Raw genomic sequence first — 22072 nt, forward strand, 5'->3', positions numbered from 1 at the left:
GGAATCAACTCACTTTTGACATTTGCCTCCTCAGAAACGTGCTCCGTGTCAAAGCCAAAGCAGTAACCTGCCACGAGGAGCATTTTACCGAGAGCTCACCTAAAGCAGCTGTGAGGAGTTCCCTACCATGCTAGCAGCCTCCTTCCTTCCCCCCGCTGTGCCACGAGCAGAGAGCACAGCTTGGTGGTGCAGACATGCAGCCTCTGCTGCCCACGCCAGCAAAGCATACAATGAAACAGGAGCAAAGAGAGCAAGAGAGAGAGGGGGGAGAGCAACGCTGCACTGTGGTGCTCCCTCCCAGAATCCGGCTGGTGCAGGCAGTGCTTGCACTGAATTTGGTCTCCATTAGAGGATATCAGCTTCTACTGGCTACGAACAGGTACCTGAAAATGATGGTTCAACATTTTTTTCAGCTCTTTTGTGTTTTAACTCCCTAATTGGAAGGACAGTATACAGGGAACATTTTGCTTCTGTTTGGAATGCAAAATATGCAGCGCTGGTTTCTGCAATCAAATCCCCAAACCGACACATGACAGTCATGATTCCCAACTCCCCTGTTCGGCAGATTGCTGCAGTGTATCCCTACAAGATAATTATTTGCACCAATCATTTGCCAAATTGGCATGCAAGACATTTGGAAGAAATATGCTTGGCTGAGAAGATAGGGTTTAAACACTTTGGGGTTTTTTTCCAAAACTTTTAGTTTTTTTGGGGGGGTTGTTGCAGCCTGTTACGTGGCAGGTAACAGAAATAATTGCTTTGGTAAGCATGCTGGTTTACTATGCGTTAAACGCTCAGCAATTAATTTATTGAAACATAATTACTGTGCAGGCAGTCTTCTTTCATTATCTATTTTTAAAAGCAAAGCCTATTAGTACGGCTGCCTTCCTCCTCTCATCTCTGCTTTCTTTTTCTGGTCTCTGCAGCGGCTGCAGGAGGCACTCAGAGCGGCCAGGCTCCGGCTCAGGGTGCAGCGCGGTGCCGGGGGCCAGGACCAGCGAGGCCAGGTCCGTGTCACCCCCCAGCAGGCTGCGGTACCCATGCAGCAATTCCCTGCCTTCGCTCTGTTCCCCTTCCACGCCTTCCCGTTCCATTGCTGTGGGGAGCAGCCTGCTGCGGTCCAGGTAAAGGTCCGAGAGGAATGTTTTGCTGTGCTCCTGTAGGAAGCCTGCCTCCTGTCAGACTCCTGGTCTTGCCTGCTGAAACACCCTCCAGGACCTGGGTCTGAAGCTCCAGAGGAGCCGAGCGCATTTCTCCCTGACTCTGCCTGCTCTGCGGACAGAGGATTTTGTACCAGCATTCATGCTAAAAATAATTTTACATCATTTACATCACTTCAGTAAGAGTATGGCATTTTGTGCATTATATAAACCAATTCACTTAATCCTTTCACCACACCCTCGTTACGCCCCGAGGTGTCAACACACTCTCCAGTTCTCTGTCTCCATGAGGTAATTCTTATCTCATCATAGCGATGTTCCAGAGTGTGTTGAATAACCAGGACTAAAAATGAACATTTTTAATGGAATTAGGAATATCACACAAGTTGGAAATTAATTCCTAGTTAACTCACTGATCTAACAGGGAACATAAGTGCATTTTTAAGTTTGCGAGTCCTACTGAAAGCAAAAAGATTATTCATGTGATTAATGTTTAGGTGACTTGTCAGAGCAGAACGTAACATGTAGGATATGTATTTGGACCCAACTCAGAAAGATACTTAGAAACGCAGCTAGCTGTAACCTATGAAACACCAAGCGCTTAAAACACCACCGAAGGTCAGAAGGAAAAGGAAGATCCTATGATGGCCAAATCTGCCATCTGTGTTTTTCTCACACACCTCTGCACAATCTTACAACGGGTTTAATAACCCCGGTGTAACAGCTTTACACAATTTGAAGAAATAAGAGGAAATCATCAATAAAAATAACCGCAGCAGCAGCAATAATAATAATAATAACAACAACAACAACAATAATGATAATAATAATAATATCATCATCATCCTTCTTCCAAAGGGATAGTGAGGAAGCTTTCTCTACCCTTGAAGATCACAAACAGCTACAGTTAAAAGTTGAAGAAGCAGGTGAATAAAGAAAACAAATTCTACTTATGGAAGACAAAGAAATCAAAGGCATTTATTGATGTGCAATGTAAGATCTAATATGTCACCTTGCCGCCGCATTGGTGATTATTTTCAGACTGCTGGGATTACGGATCAGCTTATCCAGGATGCTGACAATCTGCTCAAACTTGGGTCTGTTGTTCCTGTCTTTCTGCCAACAGTCCAGCATCAGCTGATACAAGGCAGCTGGGCAGTCCATGGGAGGTGGCAAGCGGTACCCTTCATCGACAGCCTTAATCACCTGCACAAGGAGAAAAGTTTAAAGGCACTTAAATCAACTTGTTTTTATCAGTTCTGGGAACCACATTAACATGGACATTCTGTGTTTAAACAAATGTGTTTATCCACTAATTGTCTCATTGTGCAATGCCTCTGGTTTATCTGCAAAGTAAACCAGGCAGTAAATTAGGCATACAGCAAGAGGAGTTCAGATACAGTATGTGACTTTGAGGAAGGTGAATCTTGAAAGGATCTCCAAAACTCACACTCGATTGAACTAAATCCATAAACAAAAGCTACAGGTAGTAAGGTGCTTGCTTAGCTATGCCAGGCGTCCGAAGGTCTGGAAAATCTCTCTTCTGACCACCCTCAGCACATATGCTTCCCATGCTCTCCAGTGGACGCTGCACTTGGAGGAAGCCGACCTGCCCTCTCATGGGACATCCTGAACTGACAGACAGAACATCTTGCAGGTGATCTCACAGGGCAGGAAGATATTTTTAAAAGTTACTGTGAGGATAACTGTACATTTCCTACAAGGCAGTGCAGCCCCAATTTCTTTCTCATTTCTCTAGACTGACAAAATTTGTCTAGATTATCTATCATTTGTTTAGATTGAAAAAAAAAAAAAAAATTAACCTGTTTAATACAATCTTGTGACTAAGGTATAATACCTCTTGAGCAGTCCTACAATATATATTGCACCGGGAATAAAACCCCTATGTATTCTAGAGTAGAAAATGGTAAAGCCATATTCTCTTAATGTGTTGTTTTTGGTTTTGGTTTTTTTGTTTTTTGTTTTTTTTTTTTTTTTTAATCTGGATCAGTTAAATCAAATTCTGGGTCAGAACAGGAATAGGAAAACAGCCCATAGTTTATGCAGCCATGAAGCAGAGGCACATAAATAGGTTAATCCTTCTGTTTCTAATTTTATTGTGATATTATTAACAGTATTCCACTGGCACATCAGCCTACATAACACGATTCGTTCACCCCCACAAACAATAGACACCCCCCCACCCCCGTCTGTGGCTAATTAAAAGAAATACATAGTTTTCTGCAGAGGCTTGGGTGCCAGAGGTACTGATTGGAAAGGAAGCTTTCTTCTCTTTTTCCTTGTTTAACATAAAGCGGTATAGAAAATGTCTGACTACAGCTACACTACTGACTTTTTTAAATTTAGTACCAGTAAGAATATATACCAACCCCTCGGAAAATTTATTTGTGTTAGTGAAAGTACTTCAGAAAATTCTGTTCATAAGTAAGTCCTGTGGAATAAATCTAGGATTAATAAAACAACAGAAAAAGAATCCAAAATAGCTGTAATAAAAATCTTATTTGGGGAAATGTTATGCTTCTTACAAAAATATTGGGAGAGATCCATGAATCATTTGGATTGCAGGCTTGGATATTTTACTAATGTTGCAAAGAAGCCTGTATTGGAAATCTTCTAATCAGATCGCTCTACTTCTCTATTTTATCCGTTGATTACTTCCAGAAGTATTTTGGTTTCATTAAACTCTTAGTAGAAATGCTTTGCTTCTTTTTTTCACAAGCACCAAGAGCAATTTATTCTGTGTATTTGACGTTTACAGAAAACTTCTACAGAATATTATACAAGTGGAACCAAAGGGGATCAACAGAAATTTAGGAGGGTTTTCTAACAATAAGCTACGGAATGTAAAAGGCAATGACCTCATTGCAGTGGAATTGTTGGAGTCATCCTACAGAAAACCACCAGCGTGATAAAATTCTCTAATAAGGTTCCTTCAGAGGTCCAAAATACCCCGCTATAAAGATGTTGGCTTTTTTTTTAAGTTCATTAGAACTTTCACTTGACAATGGAGATTTGGAGATTTTCATTTCTACATCTTATTCAATGTCAACATCAAAAACTCAGAGCCACCTGGTTTCGTTATGCTCCACTTCCTTTCACAGCTTGATCCTTTATTTGAGAACATAACTCAGATAACAATATACTCACATCCTGGTTGGACATTTCCCAGTATGGTCTCTCTCCATAAGACATCACCTCCCAGAGAACAATCCCGTAGCTCCACGCGTCACTGGCTGATGTGAACTTCCGATACGCAATGGCTTCTGGTGATGTCCATCGGATAGGAATCTTGCCCCCCTAGGGAGCAAAACAAAATAAAAGTCCATTTGACTGTGACACAACAAATATAATTTTGCATGATTATTTTATCTCTGCGATTCTCAATTCTATTGGTGTAAAACCCAAAGTTGGAAAATGCTATCGTCATTTGTTGGGAAAGCGTCTTATATGCAATAAAATACATTATAGTGCAAAATCTACTGAAGCTACGTAGTATAGTACACATCCTGTATGCATCTACATATCTGTACATATATATATTTTTATGCATAGCATAATATTCACAGGTAATAAAGGTAAATTATGAATGGTTGATTTTCAGTTATAAAATATTTGGGAACTGGCAAGACAGTCACACATCATTAAAGAAGAAAAAGCTACTACGAGCTCCTTGCTCATATCCTAGATCCTTTTGCACAGCGCTACAGGGCTGGATTCGGGCATTTCTAAGGCATTTCAAGTGAAGCCCCTGTCGGTGCGGAGCCTGCACAATTTAATCGTGTTTTCACCCCATGTTCTCTAGGACGTTCAAGGAAAATGAGGGACCATGGTGTTGCTCTGTTCCACTGGTGCCAAGCCTCCAATCGCACAGGGCAGTGACCACGACCACATGCACAAATTCCCCTTTCCAGCGCCACCACAGACAGTCACAGAAAGATGTAAACGGGGTCATCTGTGCAGAGGGGACACTGCAAAACCATCACCTGGGGAAATGGTTTTAAACATTTTTTACAGTCACAAGAGAAGCAAACCATCATTAAATGATGCAAACTTGAAAAGAATTGCAGCTACCATTGCAATTAACATCACAGTTAGGGGAACATCTCTCTTCAATTACAGCCACCACTTGGTGCCATAAGTCAAACTAGGAAAATGCACACAAGCAGCCTCAGGCTGAGCTTCTGCAAGATGAGAATTAGAGGAAAGAGACAATTTCCAGTAGTGCCAGCTTTGGCAGAGGTTTATAAGACTCCGATTCGTGAGTCACATATGAGAAAACAAAGTTCTAAAAGACAGAGGTGCAGAACTTGTTCCTTAAGATAATTCTACAGCGACAGGACAAGTGGTAATGGTTTTAAACAGAAAGGGCGTAGATTTAGATTAGATATTAGGAAGAAATTCTTTACTATGACGGTGGTGAGGCACTGGCACAGGTTGCTCAGAGCAGCAGCTGTGGATGCCCCATCCCTGGCAGTTGGATGGGGCTTGGAGCAGCCTGGGCTAGTAGAAGGTGTCCCTGCCTGTGGCAGGGGGTGCGGAATGAGATGGTCTTTAAGGTCCCTTCCAACCCAAACCATTCTGTGATTCTACAATTCTATGAATATATTTGAATACAGAAAACTGAGAATTTAAAGAGGTTTCCAGTTCCAGGGTTGCACAACACGTACAAGGATATATTCTGAAGATTTCACACTAGACTATCTATTGAAGTTACCTCTGCAACCCCCATTAGGCTACAGTTATGTGCCTATGCTCACAATAACCTGTGTGGGAAGGGAGTGCTCTAATTTCCACTGAATAACCAGGAAGAAATAAAACTTAAAGATATTAATGCTTTGCCTACACTTCCATAAAGCCTACCTGCACTGAGGGTGACGGCCAGCTGCAGCTTAACTGGCTTGGTTAACAACAGAAATGGGAAATTAGTGTTAATTAGAGACCTAAATACACTGGAGCCTAAGCACCTGCAATTTCATGGCTGATATTGCAGGAATTAGATTAAATATAAGCAACAAAGGCAGGCCTGACTCAGGCTACAATTTAGACCTCCAAAATGCCACTAGGTATGTCTTAGAGGCTTGGCAAAGGATCGAGAAGGAATCTATCCCGGCATACAGTTTTTATGGATCCCACACTATTTAGCAGACTGCCTACCTTAACCAAAAGACAAAACTTCATTGCACACACAACCCTTAAAATTAAGTAAACACCAAATTTCAGCATTATTTGTGGACCAGCAAAGAGGACATACAAAATAAAGAGTAGTATTTAAAACCCTGCTCCATCACAGAAGCCAGCGCGGAGAGCCTGATGCCTCTCTCTCTGAGATCTGTAAGATGATGTTCTTTAGTACAAGAAGTACATCGTATTTTCCTATTCATTATAAGTTTATTCACAATTCCCAGTGCTGCTCCGTAACAGTACAGAGAACCGAGAAATGATTTTGTTTTTCTCGTACTCTATTGATTAGCAGTATTATACCTCCCTTACAAATGTCCAGGGTCCCTCAGCGAGCCAAAGGCACAGCCAAGAAACAAGGAAAGCTCTCCCGTGTTCCAGTGTTTTCACAACAAATCCACTTATGCTTTAAGATGTGTGGATGATAAAGAAATCAGTCCCACTTTTTCAACCTTTTCTTCTGCATGTTCTAGTAGACTGAACTTTGATTTCCAATAAAATATGTCAAAGCTGGCAGAAAGCCATATCCTAAATCTATACAAACAAAACCCCTCCACCAAGAAATGAAAGAGCTTCCTAATTAAACATCTCCCACTTGTCCCACAGGCTCAGAAGCTGGCACAAGACCGAGTGGCCGGAGCACTGCCTGCCCGGAGGAGCGGGCGGGGGGAGCCTGGGCTGCAGGCTGAGGGTGCCAGCAGACCCCACAGGGCGCTCACCCACCACAGCCCGTCTCAGCTGCCAGGACAAAACTGCCTCTGGGTTACTTGAGATACAAACTTTTAAAAAGGACTTTTAGAGTTTAGCCTCAACGCTGTGGACCACATCTGGAAAGGATCGTGTAGCTCGTGGGGCTGCTGGAGCCCAGGCATGAGGGACCAGCACCATGCCCCTTGGTGGGGTCTTCTGAGTTCCATCTGCCTGCCCGCGTTCCCGCAGGGACCAAGCCAGACCAACACTGGTGTTCGGTTTGAGATGAAATGTTTCATATTCCTGGCCAGGTGGAGAGTAAAAGAGGAAATTGTTGATCCTTGCTGCTTTGGACAATATCAGACAAGCCCCAAACTCCTCTCACCTCCGCTGATCCCTCCCCTTGTGCCCGGAGGCATCAGCGCTGCTGGGAAAGACTGTGATGGGAAAGAAGCTGAGATACAGAGCTAAGTGTCCTCCGTGGGCTCGTGGAAACACAGCCGGGCTGGGCCTCGTCCTGCAGCAGTTGCCTCGGCTGCACGTTGAATAGAGGGATGGCAGAACAGACATCTACAGCATGCCATGTAAGAAAGCCCTCAAGGCAGAGAGCAGAGATGGTGTTTGTGTCGCATCAGCATCAGGGCTGGTTCTGTGAAACCCAGAAGTATCATCTTGGAGGTTTCAGTATATTACTCTGAAAAATCTGAACTCCCATGTGTGGCTTCAGGCTCATGTTTAATTTCATGTGAAGATATGAAAACAGAGTGCTTCTTGCTGAACCCTAGAGAAATAATTGCCAGATATCACATGGAAAAATGTGCTCATGGCTAGAACATGAGCAATTTAGGTAAGGGCAGGAAATATCATGTTTGATAGAAGGTCTTTACCTTCATAATCTCATGGAAAAAGTCATTTAAACAGTTGGAGAAACACATTTACACAAAATGACATTAATTAGTCTCCTAACATTTCGGGACTGCTTTATTGCAGGGTAAGTAATATGACAAACTCAGTGAAAAAAAGTTCTTCTGGCTTTGTTTGTTTTAGTGAAAAGTGAATGTACATCACCCCTAGATTCCATTACAAAGAAGTAAATTCTCTTTTCCAAGCCTCAGCTGTAACTCTATACGAGCCTACAGATATATGTAGCATTACCATAAATGAGAGTAAAATAAGGAGAGTATTAAAATGTAGCTAAAAAAGAAATCAACTGTCACCGAATGAAGTATGAAACTATAATTTTGCTATTCTGCTCCCCAATTTCTCATAAAAATGACAAACTCATCTTTGTATTTAAATAGGGGACTTTGTTGACTCATATTTTGAATAATTTAAAGCAAGAACAGCAAAAAAAAAAAGTTCTGGTAAATAAATATTTTTTAGACAAATAGGCATTTTAACACAAAAACACTTTCCCCCAAAGGATTTATGCAACATTCACATTTTAGCAGATGTCCAAATATCAATATATGCAGAAAATCTGAAGAGCTGTATCAAAGTGAATGCATGGGGTTGTATTGCTGTTACCTTTGGAAATTATAAGGCTTGCTGTAACTCAGATTTTGAAATTAAAAAAAACACCATAATCATTCCAGCATTGGAAAACCCCTTTTCACTTCTCTCAGCGATTTTTAAGAAATACACATCTCATTGGAACATGTATCACCTATTTCGTTTTCTACTTTGCCAGAAATCAGAATATTCTTTGCAATATCCTTTGCTAGGATCAAAGATACCTTACATAATTTACCTTTGCAGAAATTAATCCAAGCACTTACTCCTAGACCACAGAGCTGGAGCTGGGGAAACCAAGCTCCCATGCTTGTTTCTTTACTTGTCTCCTGGTTTTTAGCTTCTTTCCACAGTCTCCCAGTATTTACAATCAGTGTAATGATACCTGCTCGGTGAGCAGCTATGATGAAAGCGCTAAGAAATCTTACTTGGTTTTGTTGTTAATTATGCACTGTATGCCCGCTAGGATTTCATGCAATTTAATCTTCTTTACCTGCTATCTCTGTTTCTTATCTTCCACTGGAAAATCAGAAACTCTTAATATTATTGGCTGGTATTACTGGGCTCCTACCCTTCAAAATTAGTATTATCGGGACTGAACATGTAAGACAAACTTGCTAAATGAAAAATCACTATAGATATGCCTAGGAAAAAGGTTTGTCCAAATCTGTTTGCTACAGGCTTATAAACAGAAATGTATATGTGCATGTATCAGTAGCTATTGGTAATATAGTTCCTGATTATTTTCTGAAGATAAATACAGGTTTTATGTATTTTTGTCATGGCCTCCTTTTAAGGGTGTGTTCATCATGAAGCCAAAGAGGCTGCCTGAATTCGAGTAGAAAGAAAGCATTAGTGTTAGAAATTGCAGGAGTTTGTTATTGCAGCTCAAAATCCCAGGCAGTCGAGGTCAGAGAACACTCTTGGGGTTTGAATTTAGTGAGCCAGCAGTAACCTAAAGTTTTATCTGCTCTAGATGGAGCTGTGATTCCTACAGCATCTGGTCATTCAGTGTAATTCATCTAAAGGCAATGAAGTCCTCGATTTATTTCTAGCACGTCTGGCGCTCCAGCAGCAGGCAGCTGTTTCCAGGCCTCCATAACCCACTCCGATATTCCGATTTATAATCTGTTACAGGGCGACAGCCACAGGCACCTAAGCCACAGGCCTGCGGAGAGGAGAATCAAGAAAAATGGATTCTAACAGAATTATTAGAAGAACTTTGCAGGAAAACCTGAAGATAAAAGCCTGACATTCGTTCATTACATGAGGACTTAGGCTAGTTCAGGAGGTATCTTACTGGTACAGAACAAGATGGTGTCACGTGAGTGAGATGAGCCTGATGTACCCTCTTAAGCACCTGAAAAATTACCTGATGCTACTTGTTCATCCATTACTAATGAATATTTTACCTTGAAATTATCTCCTTGTTGAGCGGTAAGTGGTAACAGAACACCGTGTCTCTCCCTCGTGCTTACCAGGCAAGAGAAACTGTGGGGTTTTGGTTTCCATTTTTACCCCACCCTTCCAGACACAGCTTGCATTTTACCATCTTTTTTTGCAAATAAAGGGAATGAACAAACCACAACAAATCCCTGTCAAGCACCAGCGGCAATAGCACGTGCGTGAGCAATGGGACCCGTGTGCCCGTCCCTGCAGTGCAGAGCAGAGCAGCGTTACAGGGGGCACAGGCTGGCACAGCACTTGCCATCCAAGCCCAGGATTTTTGAATAATGAGAATAATAAATAAAGTGGATGGTGTTTTACAGTGAAATGTCATGAACACCGGTGATGTATCCAACTACCTGCTTAAATAGTCGAAGTTTGTCTACTGATTACCCAAATATTATGCCTTTGAGAGACATAATTACAGGCCCTCTACATGAGCGATGTCTGAAATTTACTTTCACTTCGTACTGTGTCATTAGTCCACCCACCTGTCATGCAGACATCTAAAAATAATAAGAGTAAAACAGATCAATTTGACAATGACAATTTTAATACAGTCTTGGCCTTTCAATTAGAAGTGAGCAGGTACAGAGAACATAGATAATTACAGTACATCCCCTCTGGCATAAAGGGTCTGTCAAAAAAAAAAAAAAAAAAAAATCCAAACACTCAGTCAGCTTGATTCACATGCTGGCTTCTGTTTCTGTAAGCAGGCAGACCACAGGTTGCCAAAAGCCTTTTGTAGTTATCGAGTCAGTGACAATAATTCAGGAGGTAAAAAATGACCCTGTCAGGCAGCAAAGTTTCCTTACAACTCCCGAGTCCCTGCAGCCCACATATGCACCTATGGTCTTCGCATTGTCCTTCAAAGCTCCTGTACAACAGTGCAAATATCACAGATTATATATCCCTATATATACATTATTGATATATGAAAGGATACATGTTCATATCCTTTAGGCAAAGCTTCAGACGCGGCTTCCGAGAGCAGCACAGCACAGGATTTCACCCGTCAGTGGTGTGCACTGCGAGCCCAAAGGGCTGGCTGGGCTTCCTGGGGGCACACCAATCCCAAACGGCAATTACCAATTAAAGCAACGGAATTGTTCTCGGTCTTAGGCATTTCCAGGCACAAAATAGGTGTAGAAGTGGAGGCTGAACAGACAAAACACCCATCTTTGCAGCTACCTTTATTAATTTCCCTAGTACCGCTGATATTAAACGGAGAACTGGGAGTGGGAAGAGGTGGAGGGGAGGCAAAAGTCTCTACCTGTTAATATAATATGCAATCTTTACTATTTGAATGTTTGAAACTGAGATTATAAATTGGATTTTTTTTTATTATTATTATTATATTTTTCCTTTCAGAGATCTTACTGAGTAGTTGTCATCTTTTAGTTGTAAAGGCAGGAAACTGTTTGGGATGATGTAATTATTTTAAAAAGTGGCAGTATTTTTATCCTGGTTTTGTCACATAATTACAGCTTGCAAAATGCACTCGGAGCAGCCTAGGAAATGGTCCTGTGTTTTGCGATCAGACAAAGCAGCAGGAACACGAGCTGCCCAGTTTTTCTACCAGTGGAGTGGAGCTCTGCTTTACACTCATGGTCCCCAGTTGTTTAAGCTGGGGATCAAACTCAGGGACACGCTAGCTGGACATAGATATGAGACTCACTTCAAAGGAAACTTGAGCAAAAAGGTGAAAAACCTTTTTTTCTCTCAGAGATTCTCTCAGAGACGAGATGTGGCAGAGGTATATCCAGCAACTACTTTTCAAGAAAATTAGATTTGTCCTAGATTGTATTTGAAGGTTTTAATTATCTGAGCATCCTCCTGCAGCAGTATCCATACATACCATAAATGCCAGATGGAGTTTACTGAACACAGATGATTACACTTTACAAAACAGTTTCTTGCCATCTGATTTCCCTATCTAAATGTAAATAGGCAGGTAGGCTTAGAAAATAGGTGGCAGAAGGAGAGGAATTAAAAAAAATATCCCAATATTGCACCTGGACATATGAATTTCACACGTAACACTGGCTGGAAACACTGACACCCTGCGCACCCCGGGTTGTCCTACCCACCTGTGGGTGTCAGTCGCTGGTGTACATTTAATTTTCAGGGAAGTGCCCTTCTCTTACAAAGCTGTGTGCTATGCCGTTGGATGGGAAGCTGATTTTTCCTCCCTATACAACTTCTTCATCTAAGCTACCTAGGACTTAACAGTATCTTCAGCTCTTAATGCTAGTACACAGAATGCCGATAACAATACTAAAGTAGAGATTAGTTTCCATGCCCTGATGAATTTTGAAATAAGAGAATTGAACTTCGAAGCCTGGCAGAGGTATGTGTCTGAGCAGAAGAACACATATTGGGGGTGGGAGGAGAAATAGAGACTTCTCACCCACGGAGATATTTACAGAAAGGGCATGTGCAAGAAATAGTATATAAATATGCTGTGCTCGGTGCTGGGGATTAGTATCCCATTTTGGGCATCACATTTAAGGAAAATGTACTTAGGTTGAAAAGAATTAGAAGGAGACCATCAGGAGCAGTAAGTTTGGAAAAAATTTTTAGAAAATAAAAGAATGGAGAGATGAGTGTGAAGGGAACAGCAATCTCCGTTCATGTAAGCAGCCGCTTTAAAGGGGAGATCGATCACCTGCCTGCGGGCAGCGGTGGTAGGACACAGAGTAATTGCCTCAGCTTGCAAGCGTACGTCCTGGGGGAGGGAGGTTAAGCACGAGACTAGATAAATACTGTATCTAAAACTGTTTACCTTGGGGACAGTTACACCCATTACTTTCACAGGTGTTTTTAAGAGGGCAGACAAGTATATCTGACAAGGCAATACACCGCCGGCTGAGCTACAGACAATTCATTTTTGAGGATATCTTGCACAATATTAATGATTTTGTGTGTATATATATATGTGTGTGTGTGTATATATATATATATATATATATATGATTGCTGCACCTATACTGAGCATGAAAACTGGTTTCTCCTGCCTCCTGATATTAACCATGACAGACCTCTGCAGACAGTTTTCTAAGGCAGTACATATTGCGTATTTCTAACAACATGCCAAAGCTTATCAGAAGTCAAAGAAAGCACTGAAAGGTCAAAAAAAGAACAGTCGTTATGCCTATTAAGTTATGAAGGTATGATTGATAAACACGTATCTATAAATACACGTGTATGTAATGCGTACATAATGCATAAGAAACCAGCTAGGATTTCTTTACTCATTTGTCATGTTATATTATTTCAATCATGAAGCAGATAGCATGCAACTACCAGAGTCATGGATCGCTCCTCTCAGTGGCCAGGGATGAAGGAAGCCCTAGAAAACCCACACTAAGATTCTGCTGATACATTCTACTCTAACCCGGTCTGTACAGTGAAGAGGAGGCGATCGCTAGCATCAATGCAAATTGCGCTTGACTAAGAAACTGGATATTGATGTCACTATTTCTAAAGTTAATAAAAGCCACTTGCAATACGATTAAAGTGAACAACCAGCCATCACAATAATAATAATATTATCGTAATATGTAATATTTGCGTACACAGAATGAAATGCATGCCTGAAAGGTTTCCACAACAAAAGAGAAGTGCTATTCAAGCGAGAGCAAGAGGTGCAGCAAAGCTGTTTGTAGGAGACACTGTGGCTTTCCTAAGGCTCTAAATCAACACCACAACTTGTGGGTAGTTTTTCAGGCAGGATGAAATTTAAAAAAGAAACAAGTAACAGCCTACATGATGGGGAGTCCCCTATATGATAAAAGCTTCTTTGTCTCGGGACAAAACAGTCAGAGGTAACTCTCCTCCTTGATGTCATTACCTCTCCAGAAGACGGGTACCACTTTGTATATATCATACAAGAAGCAGGTTTATTATACATACTGTTAAAAAGATATATAGTTGTTTTGGTTTTTTTTTTGCTTTACTCAATCTATTACTCAGTTAGGAGTACAACATCAGGTATAACAGACACACCCTCACAGAACAGTGATATCAGTATGCTCCAGTCAGACATGTGTCCCATCATACAAGAAAACACAAAAAGGTTACAAAAAAAAAAAAAAAAGAAAAAAAAAAAAGATTGCTGGGAAGGATTTTCTTTTTCCTGGGTAGAAGCTCAATCAGCAGTGTAACAAAACCTGCTCAAAGCACACATGAATTCTTTCGTTATTGTGTGCCAAAACTACTCAGGCCTTAATTATGAGATTCACTCCTTTACACATCCAGCAAAAAGAAAATGAGCCAAGAATTCTGCATATTTCTTTTTAAAATAATCTACCAACAGAAACCATATTTTTTGCCTTCTATCTTCTCCGAGACATGAATTAAAAAAATAGCTGTGATGAGTGTAAGGTTTATCGAATATCTCTTGGCGTGCAGGACTGGACGGCCTCTGCAACACAGGGTATAAACCTTAGGGACTCCCCTCGGATTTCAGTCTAACTTTGTCACCACCAACAAGAATTTTAAAAGGATAAACAAAGATAGAAACTCACCCTTGTGGTGTAAGCAGCTTCTGGGTCATCTTCCAGTACACGAGAGAGACCAAAATCTGAGACTTTGCATACCAAGTTGCTATTAATGAGGATATTACGAGCAGCTAAATCTCGATGGACATAACCCATATCTGACAAATATTTCATGCCAGATGCGATCCCTCGAAGCATGCCTACTAGCTGGATGACTGTGAACTGGGCATCATGTTTCTGGAAAACATTTGAAATGTCATTTCAGAGATTGCTCTTGTTCCTCTTTGCACAGAATTTTTGATAAAGACCCTGGAAGCTCCTCAAGTGAACAGCTCGTGAGTCAGGGGTTACGATTTACATGTCACACATGGAACTACTTGGATCCGTGGAGGACAATTTCCTAATCAGCTGAGGGAAGGGGGCAGATTTTCAATTCAGATAAAAATTCATTTTTCCCATTCTTGCTGTCACCAGAATTTTAATTTCCTAGATGGGAGCTGTGTGAAAGCAGCACATAAATCCAAGTTGTGTGTGCTCCTGAGACTGGAGAGTCAGGACTTGAGAGAAACATGTCCAGCTTCCCTGAAAGGCCATAGGAATTGTTAGTGAAGATCCCAGCCTTACCCAATGGACTAATGAAAGTTTTCTATTACACAAGCGTATATTTATTTATTTTTTTTTAACAAAATCAAGTGCCGATCTGATTCAGTGGCTTTCAAATTCCATTAAATTTAAACTCATTCCTCAGAATTTTTCTCAACTTCAGGAACACAAAAATCACTTAAACACACTGTGACTTAGCCTAGAAACCAAGAGTAGCATATATTTCTAATTGCCTACTTTTAGACACATGCTTTAAATCCCCCAGCTCTTACTAACGCTGTTTGTTAACGTCTAGCTTTGATACTGATATAGAGATACACAGACGGCAGGACTACAGTACGCCCTGGTGCAGCTCTCAAATGAATTCCCCGGTGCTGGAGATGTATCATCGTGGGCAGCTCTCCAGCTCTTCCTGCTGCTTCTTCCAGAGTTTTATTAAATGCATGGGAGCTGGCTCTGCCATGTGGGGTAAGCTCACATGCATCAGTCCGCAAGACTGATTGCGTTTATTCCAATTTTGATTAATATACTTAGGGGCAATATTAGCACTGTAAACACTAGACAGATATACGACACAGCAGATGCTTAAGGAGCCTCTCAGAATTCCCTTTCATGAAGAAATTAATTATTATAAACGACTCGTAGCAGCTCCCTGTTATGAAACCTTCTTTAACTAGAGCCAACACAAGAGCATCTATATAGACTCTGGGAAAGATTTAGCTGGAAATCAGAAGAAGGTTTCTAACCGTGAAAGGAATCAGATGCTCAGATAGCCTCTCAATAGCACTGGGGAAAGCAAACCAACTAGTTTTAAAAGACATTTATAGAAAAAGATTGCATTGCCTGAGCTGCCTTGTGATATTAATGAGTCATAAGGTTCTTATCTATGTTTCAACACAACAGTGGAGGAAAAAAAAAAAGAAAATCACACTCTAATGAGCGAACAGGCCAAACAACTGCTTTGTACAGTCAGAAATTACCCTCCTCAGAGCTTTCTTCAAGGACTTTAAGCCTCAACAAAATATATATAGTTCAGTACAGACATATTTCATTCAGATATATTGACACATTATTTATATGTATTTTACATGCTCCACTGGACATCATAACATATATAGTACATACTGAAATGAAGGTTGACAATATATCCCCTTTTGGGGTTAAACATCTAGTTCAGTGTTATGAATTTGGGGGATAATGTCATTCAACCGTGGCAGAACCAAAGCAGTCTCCCAGCCACAGCTGAGTTTGCCCTAACAAATTAAAATTAAACTAGTGTTTCCCCTCAGATGGGATTTCATTTCTGCTACACTTCTTGTTTTGCCACAAGTAAATCTTGGTGACACAGGGAGCATTCAAATTTTTTTAGGCTCACTACCAACTTTGACAGAAAACAAAGATAAATCAACAGCAGTATTAGTATGTCCAAGGTTGGGGAAAGAAAACAGGCCAAGAAAGTTTGCTAGCAAAACGTTTCTGACACCCTTAGGTATGGGGTTAGTTTCTAAATTTTTCATATTTAGGGAAACAGCTCTTGGCTCAGTACTGTTGGTTTAATGATAAAATTTTCGCAAATCTTTTGGAAATTGCTTGGTAGGACATGCAGGCCACCAACCAATAAGCCTAACTGCATTTCAGCGGCAGTTCAGCCCTCAGGAAAACATTTTTGTGTGCCAGAATGTTATTTTGGTTTTGTTTAGTTTTTTATCGATGCAACATTCTAAGAAAACCAATAGTTTTGTCATTCTGGACTAATGCTTACTGTCAGCAGTCAAAATGGACTAGTGAATCCATGCCTGGCTTTCTAAGCACATCATGATGCACACAAAACCAAACGGAAATAAGGAAATATCAAGCGACAAGAGCTGACGATGAATCAAACAAGAGTGGCAGCAAATTCATAACAAATTCAGAACAAGAGGCAGTTCTGTACCATCCGGTTTTCTGTTGCACTTACCCGCAGGAAGCTGTCCAAGGAACCGTTTTCCATATATTCAGTAACAATCATAACCGGTTTACCTACAAACAGATTACAGGGGTCAGGCATCTAAAGTGAATACGTAACGAACAGTAAAAACAGCATTTCCCAAGTGTGCCCAAATTTTCCAAACCCTGAGGATAATTTTACATTTAGAAAGCAAGCAAAAGATGTGTGGGCAAAAGCAGCTCCGTCCACAACGTAATTATGATTCCACTGACATCAGCACAAGTACAGTCATGTCAGGATAAACAGATTGGATTTTAAGCAGCTCAAGTCCCAAGAAACAAAGCAAAGTATCCTGTATTTTCAGTGTACAGCATCTTATCCATCACTGCTGAATATTCTGTACCTAACTGTTGAATTCATGCAGTGAAGCTGGTGTATTCTGCCGTGCATTTTCCCCCAGGTTCCCTCTAGGAAGGGAACTGGGCACTTGCTGGGCAGGGAGCCGCAGTTTCTCTCGAGGTGCCGTGCTCTGCACGAGCACAGTCAACAAGTTCCTCAGATACTGCTCCAAGGGAGAGAGTAAGTAGCACACATGGAGGCACTAGCCCTCAGGGGGGTATTCACAACACGCTTAAACTACTGAGCTGCAGCATTTTCCTGGCATAAGCCGAGGAGAATATTGGGGTGGGGACAAAGATGGAAAGGGAGGCACAGGATAGAAGTAAGGGAGGACACTGGGAAGAAAGCCCCCTTGCACGGCTGGGGGTTAGCCCTCTTTCCAGGAGCCCTGCCTCCCTCTGCATCGCAGTGGCTGACAAGAGGAACCCCCCCTCCCACCAAGCACATCGTAGCGATGCATCCACTGGGCAGTGGCCAGCTCTAAGGGAACAGCCCTGCATCCTTGAAAAGCCTCTAATATTTTTCAAAGCTTGCCCACGCAGGTTCAGATCAGTTTTTGAAACCATTCTCTCTACCCTAAGGTATTTTGTAACACGACCAAGCTTTTATATGCAACTCTGACATGCTGGAGAGAAATGCATACAAAAATTAATGTCATTACAGTGAAGTTTCCAGACAAAGGTCAGTGCCCTGCTAATATTTTACCATCATATGGATTGTATTATTTCATAATATTTTCTAAAGCTTGGTTTATTTTCTCTTTGTGCTAGAGAGAAAGGTGGGTGAAAGCGTGAAGTTATTTCAGGCGATGAATTATTATTTCACATATAATGCAGGAAGGCATCTGACCACAAAAGCATGACGAAGGCCTGCATATTGTATAGCGGTCATGGTGATATTTCAGCTTTTAAAATTGAACAGCATGAGGCTTGAAAGAGGTACCCAGTATAATTAAAAGCGAAAAAAAGCCATTAACAAATCAAAGTAAATGGTAACAACTCCTTTTCTGTTTGTTTTTCAGAAAACACAACTTTTACCAAATAGAAATTCTTCAAAGGGATATATTAATTTCAAAGAATGAGTTTAATATAATGAGAAGAGAATCCTTTGCCCTTTTCACATGGATTAATGGGTTAAAATATCTTCTTTCTGCTGTGTGAATGATGTGTTATACTATGGGAGTCACACTAATGGGGTATTGACAATACCCCATAACAATAGGAAAAATGCTTTAATCAAAACATTAATCTTAAATTATATAGGATATGGTGCAGATAAAAGACCTAACAATGTAAAGTCTCAAAAAAAAAAAAACCCAAAACCCAAAACAAAAGAAACCAAACCTGTTGCTTGCTCACTCCTTTTAGCAAGAAATACGCAGTGCAAGGAAAAGTAGCTAACTTACACTGTGTGTAACGTCAACCCAAAGGTGTTTCTTGTAACACACAGAAAATGCTGCTGGATGTTTTGAGTAAAGGCCATGTACTGATGGGGCTATCCAAAACTTTCTGTGATAAATCCACATACTTGGAAACCAGGAGACAGTTGCCTGTTTTTTGTATAAACTCCGGCAATTTTAGGACACGTCAGAAGGCTGAAATTAGAGTAAGAAGATACGCCTTTCAAATTATTAAGAGAGCATCCTCCTGACTTGCTCACCCAGACTCCGAAAGCCCCAAGTGCAGGGTTTCACTCTCATGCAGCTGGGAACGTGTCCATAACAAGAAGCATATGCTCTGAAGGAGCACGGGGCGCTTTTAAAAGAACATTCTGCATTCATTTATCAAAGCACAGCCGTTTATACATGATAACAACTTGTGTCAACAGTGTTGCCGAAATTTATTATACTAACAGGTTACAAATTGCTGTAAATTATTAATAAACTAAGCAGAACATGCACGCTGGTTATTAAGACTACTGCCTACAGCGCGCCCAGGAGACCGGTCGAGCGGCAAGAAAAGGCAGAACAGAAATCAGCGTGAAGCAGGGGAACAATCCTGCGCTGGGGCAAAGGGCTGAAGCTGTATCTAGTGGGTGCACCCCCTTCGTGCTGCTGGTGGGTTGTCCCACCCGCAAACCAGGGCCACCCCAGCTCCAGAACTTCTCAGACCAAACGGTCTCGTCATAGGGATGGTGGCAGTTGCAGTTATTAGGAGTCGCTTCAGAAGATCTGCTCAGTATGAAAAGCTAAAGCATGGCTAAGGGGCACCTGTCGAAAAAATGTGGTTAATGAAGAAAAGGTCATATTGCCTGTGCCCGCATTGAGAGCCATCCAGCAAATGCTCCACAGGCTCGCTACTGACTGTACATCAACTAATGCTTTTGAGTGAGATTTAATACCTACCATTAAGAAGTATGAACACTCGCTAACTTGTTATTACAGTATATTGCTTTGGTTTATAAATAATAATAATAATAAAAAAAACACACCACCAACAAACCCCACAACCTTCTTACCCTTCTACCACCCTACAGAATGTTAAAGCAAATAAATGATTACCTGCATGTATGCCATATAATTTTACCCAGTAAAATAGATACAAATAGTTCCCGAGCTGTTTCCTCAGCTCCTATATCCGAGCTATGCGGAAAGGGTGCTGTATCCCTGAGGCTTTCATTGACTTCAGCTGGGAATATTCAGTGCTTGCTCTCTCATACTGACATGTGATAGGCAGCTGGCACTCCCAGCCCCCCCAAAACAGACAGCAGGCTGCTGTGAATACAGCTGAGTAGCAAACTTTGTAATAGTCACTTACACAGAATACAGACAGAATTAGTAATGCACATTCAAAAGCAATGCACAAATTCCTGCGTGCACAGCAATTAAATTCTTTTCTCAAGTGCCACAGGAATACAAAATGTAACAAAATAGATTTTAGCTCAGCTGTGTCCTGACTGATGCTGACGTTTCAAGTAATTTTGGGACTGCAAATCTTGTTCTGACTGTACAAAGCGTGTGTCATTAAAAAGCAGGAGATAACTTGTATTTGTACAGGCAGCCCTGGCAGCCCTTTCCTAATGGAACCGCGAGACCTAAGCTGAAGCGTGACTTCTTTATTATTTAAATCAGCAAAACAGACTCATGAATCACACCTAGAGAAAGCATTATTATTGTAATTCTGTCTCCTCATAACACCGAGGGGTTTAAGTACACTTCACTAGTTACTTTTAGACATATTCCTGTGGTTATTTTTTCTTTCATATAAGTTGTTGCAGTAAGCTATGAAATTCTTCCATACCTATCCATGCTTGTGAAAACTTGAATCATGCAATTTTAAAAAAAGATTCCTGAAAACCAATAAACCCACCCACTTCGCAACAAAGTATTTGGTATACTTCTGCCCAGTTAAAACTGGAAATCTCCTCAGCGCATTCCAAGCTGTTCACTGAAATGGCAAGAGGTTGCTTTGCCGGCAGAGTCCTCTAGGATAACTAGGAGATATCCTACCGATTTTTCCACTCCCCTGAAAAATCTCAGAGCATTCCTGGTTATTTTTTTTAAGAACACCTCATATAAAATCTTATCGAGCTCTCACCTAATAACTACTGCAGGTAGATAAATCTGATCATCAAATTTTTATCACATTATGCTGCAATGGAAGTTTAGAAAGTGTAGCTGAAGTCTCTGAATTTATGTGTCACAGAACAAGCCCGTTTTGGTGCTTCACGCAACCTCACTCTTCTACTACCAACTATTTCTGCCCTTCCACCTCCAAGTGGAGGACAAGCAGCAGCACAAGCAACGAGAGCCAGAACTTGCCTAAATGGGGCAGCATCACCAGCACCAAATCCCACCAGCTGCTCGAAAGGGGAAGAGCAGGTAGGATCCGGGTGGCTTCGAGGAGCTGCCGTGGCCGCCGTGGGAAAGCTGGGTGGCAGCTCAAAGACCAAGGCCACCGTTCAGGAATTCCTGTTACAAACCTGCTGTTTGCCAGCTTAACAACAGGGGAGCTGGAAAGGGTTCTGCAAGTATGTTACTTTTCCAGGAGGGTACCGCACGTGGATAGAGGTTTCAACTACTTTTTTGGTCACAAAAAGAGAAGGTGATTTGTTACCATAAACATAGACAAAAATATGCTTTAACAAAAAAAACAAAAAAAAAACAACAAAAAAACAACCACCTGGAAGAAAAAAACCAAAAAAAACCAACAAAGCTACTCAAACAAAAAGGAAAAAGAAAGAGAGAAAAAGAAAAACAGGGAAAAATAAAGAAAAAAAGAGAAGAGGACAAGAAGAGAACAGAAAAAAGAAGAGAAGAGACCCCAAAGCACAAACCCATAACAAAAACACCCAAAGGCAGATTTAGAAAATATTGATTAGTAAAAGTACACATATTATCAAAGAAATAAAATCAAATTTACTGCTGACAGCTTCAAGCCCCAAGATTTTTATTTTCCCGAGATTTTACTAAGAAGTATAAATTCTGGAGGATCAGGATCTTTAAAATGCCTCATACTGGTACACACTGAGTATCACACCCAGTGTTTTCCCTGCATGAAAACCATGTTGGAAAAAGTCTGGACTTATTAATTTACTAGTATCTGTTGCTGTAGCCAGGTAGGCTGTTCATTAATTTGCGCTAAAGATAAAATCTAATGATTTAGTTGCAAGCAGAACACATTGCTTCAGTGCAA

General features: G+C 41.1%; 1 protein-coding gene across 2 annotated transcripts in view; it reads right to left on the reverse strand.

Annotated features, from left to right (window-relative positions):
• Positions 1 to 22072, reverse strand: part of EPHA3 (EPH receptor A3) — a 231620-nt gene that overhangs the window by 16462 nt on the left and 193086 nt on the right. For both annotated transcript variants that reach the window (XM_040583035.1, XM_040583034.1), the window contains exons 12-15: positions 17070 to 17131; positions 14537 to 14746; positions 4329 to 4478; positions 2173 to 2366 (exon numbers count right to left, since the gene is read on the reverse strand). In XM_040583035.1, the coding sequence (XP_040438969.1) occupies positions 2173 to 2366; positions 4329 to 4478; positions 14537 to 14746; positions 17070 to 17131 (616 nt within the window). The remainder of the gene's footprint in view (positions 1 to 2172; positions 2367 to 4328; positions 4479 to 14536; positions 14747 to 17069; positions 17132 to 22072) is intronic.

The sequence above is a fragment of the Falco naumanni genome, chromosome 2 (assembly GCF_017639655.2).
Source record: "Falco naumanni isolate bFalNau1 chromosome 2, bFalNau1.pat, whole genome shotgun sequence".
Taxonomy (NCBI): domain Eukaryota; kingdom Metazoa; phylum Chordata; class Aves; order Falconiformes; family Falconidae; genus Falco; species Falco naumanni.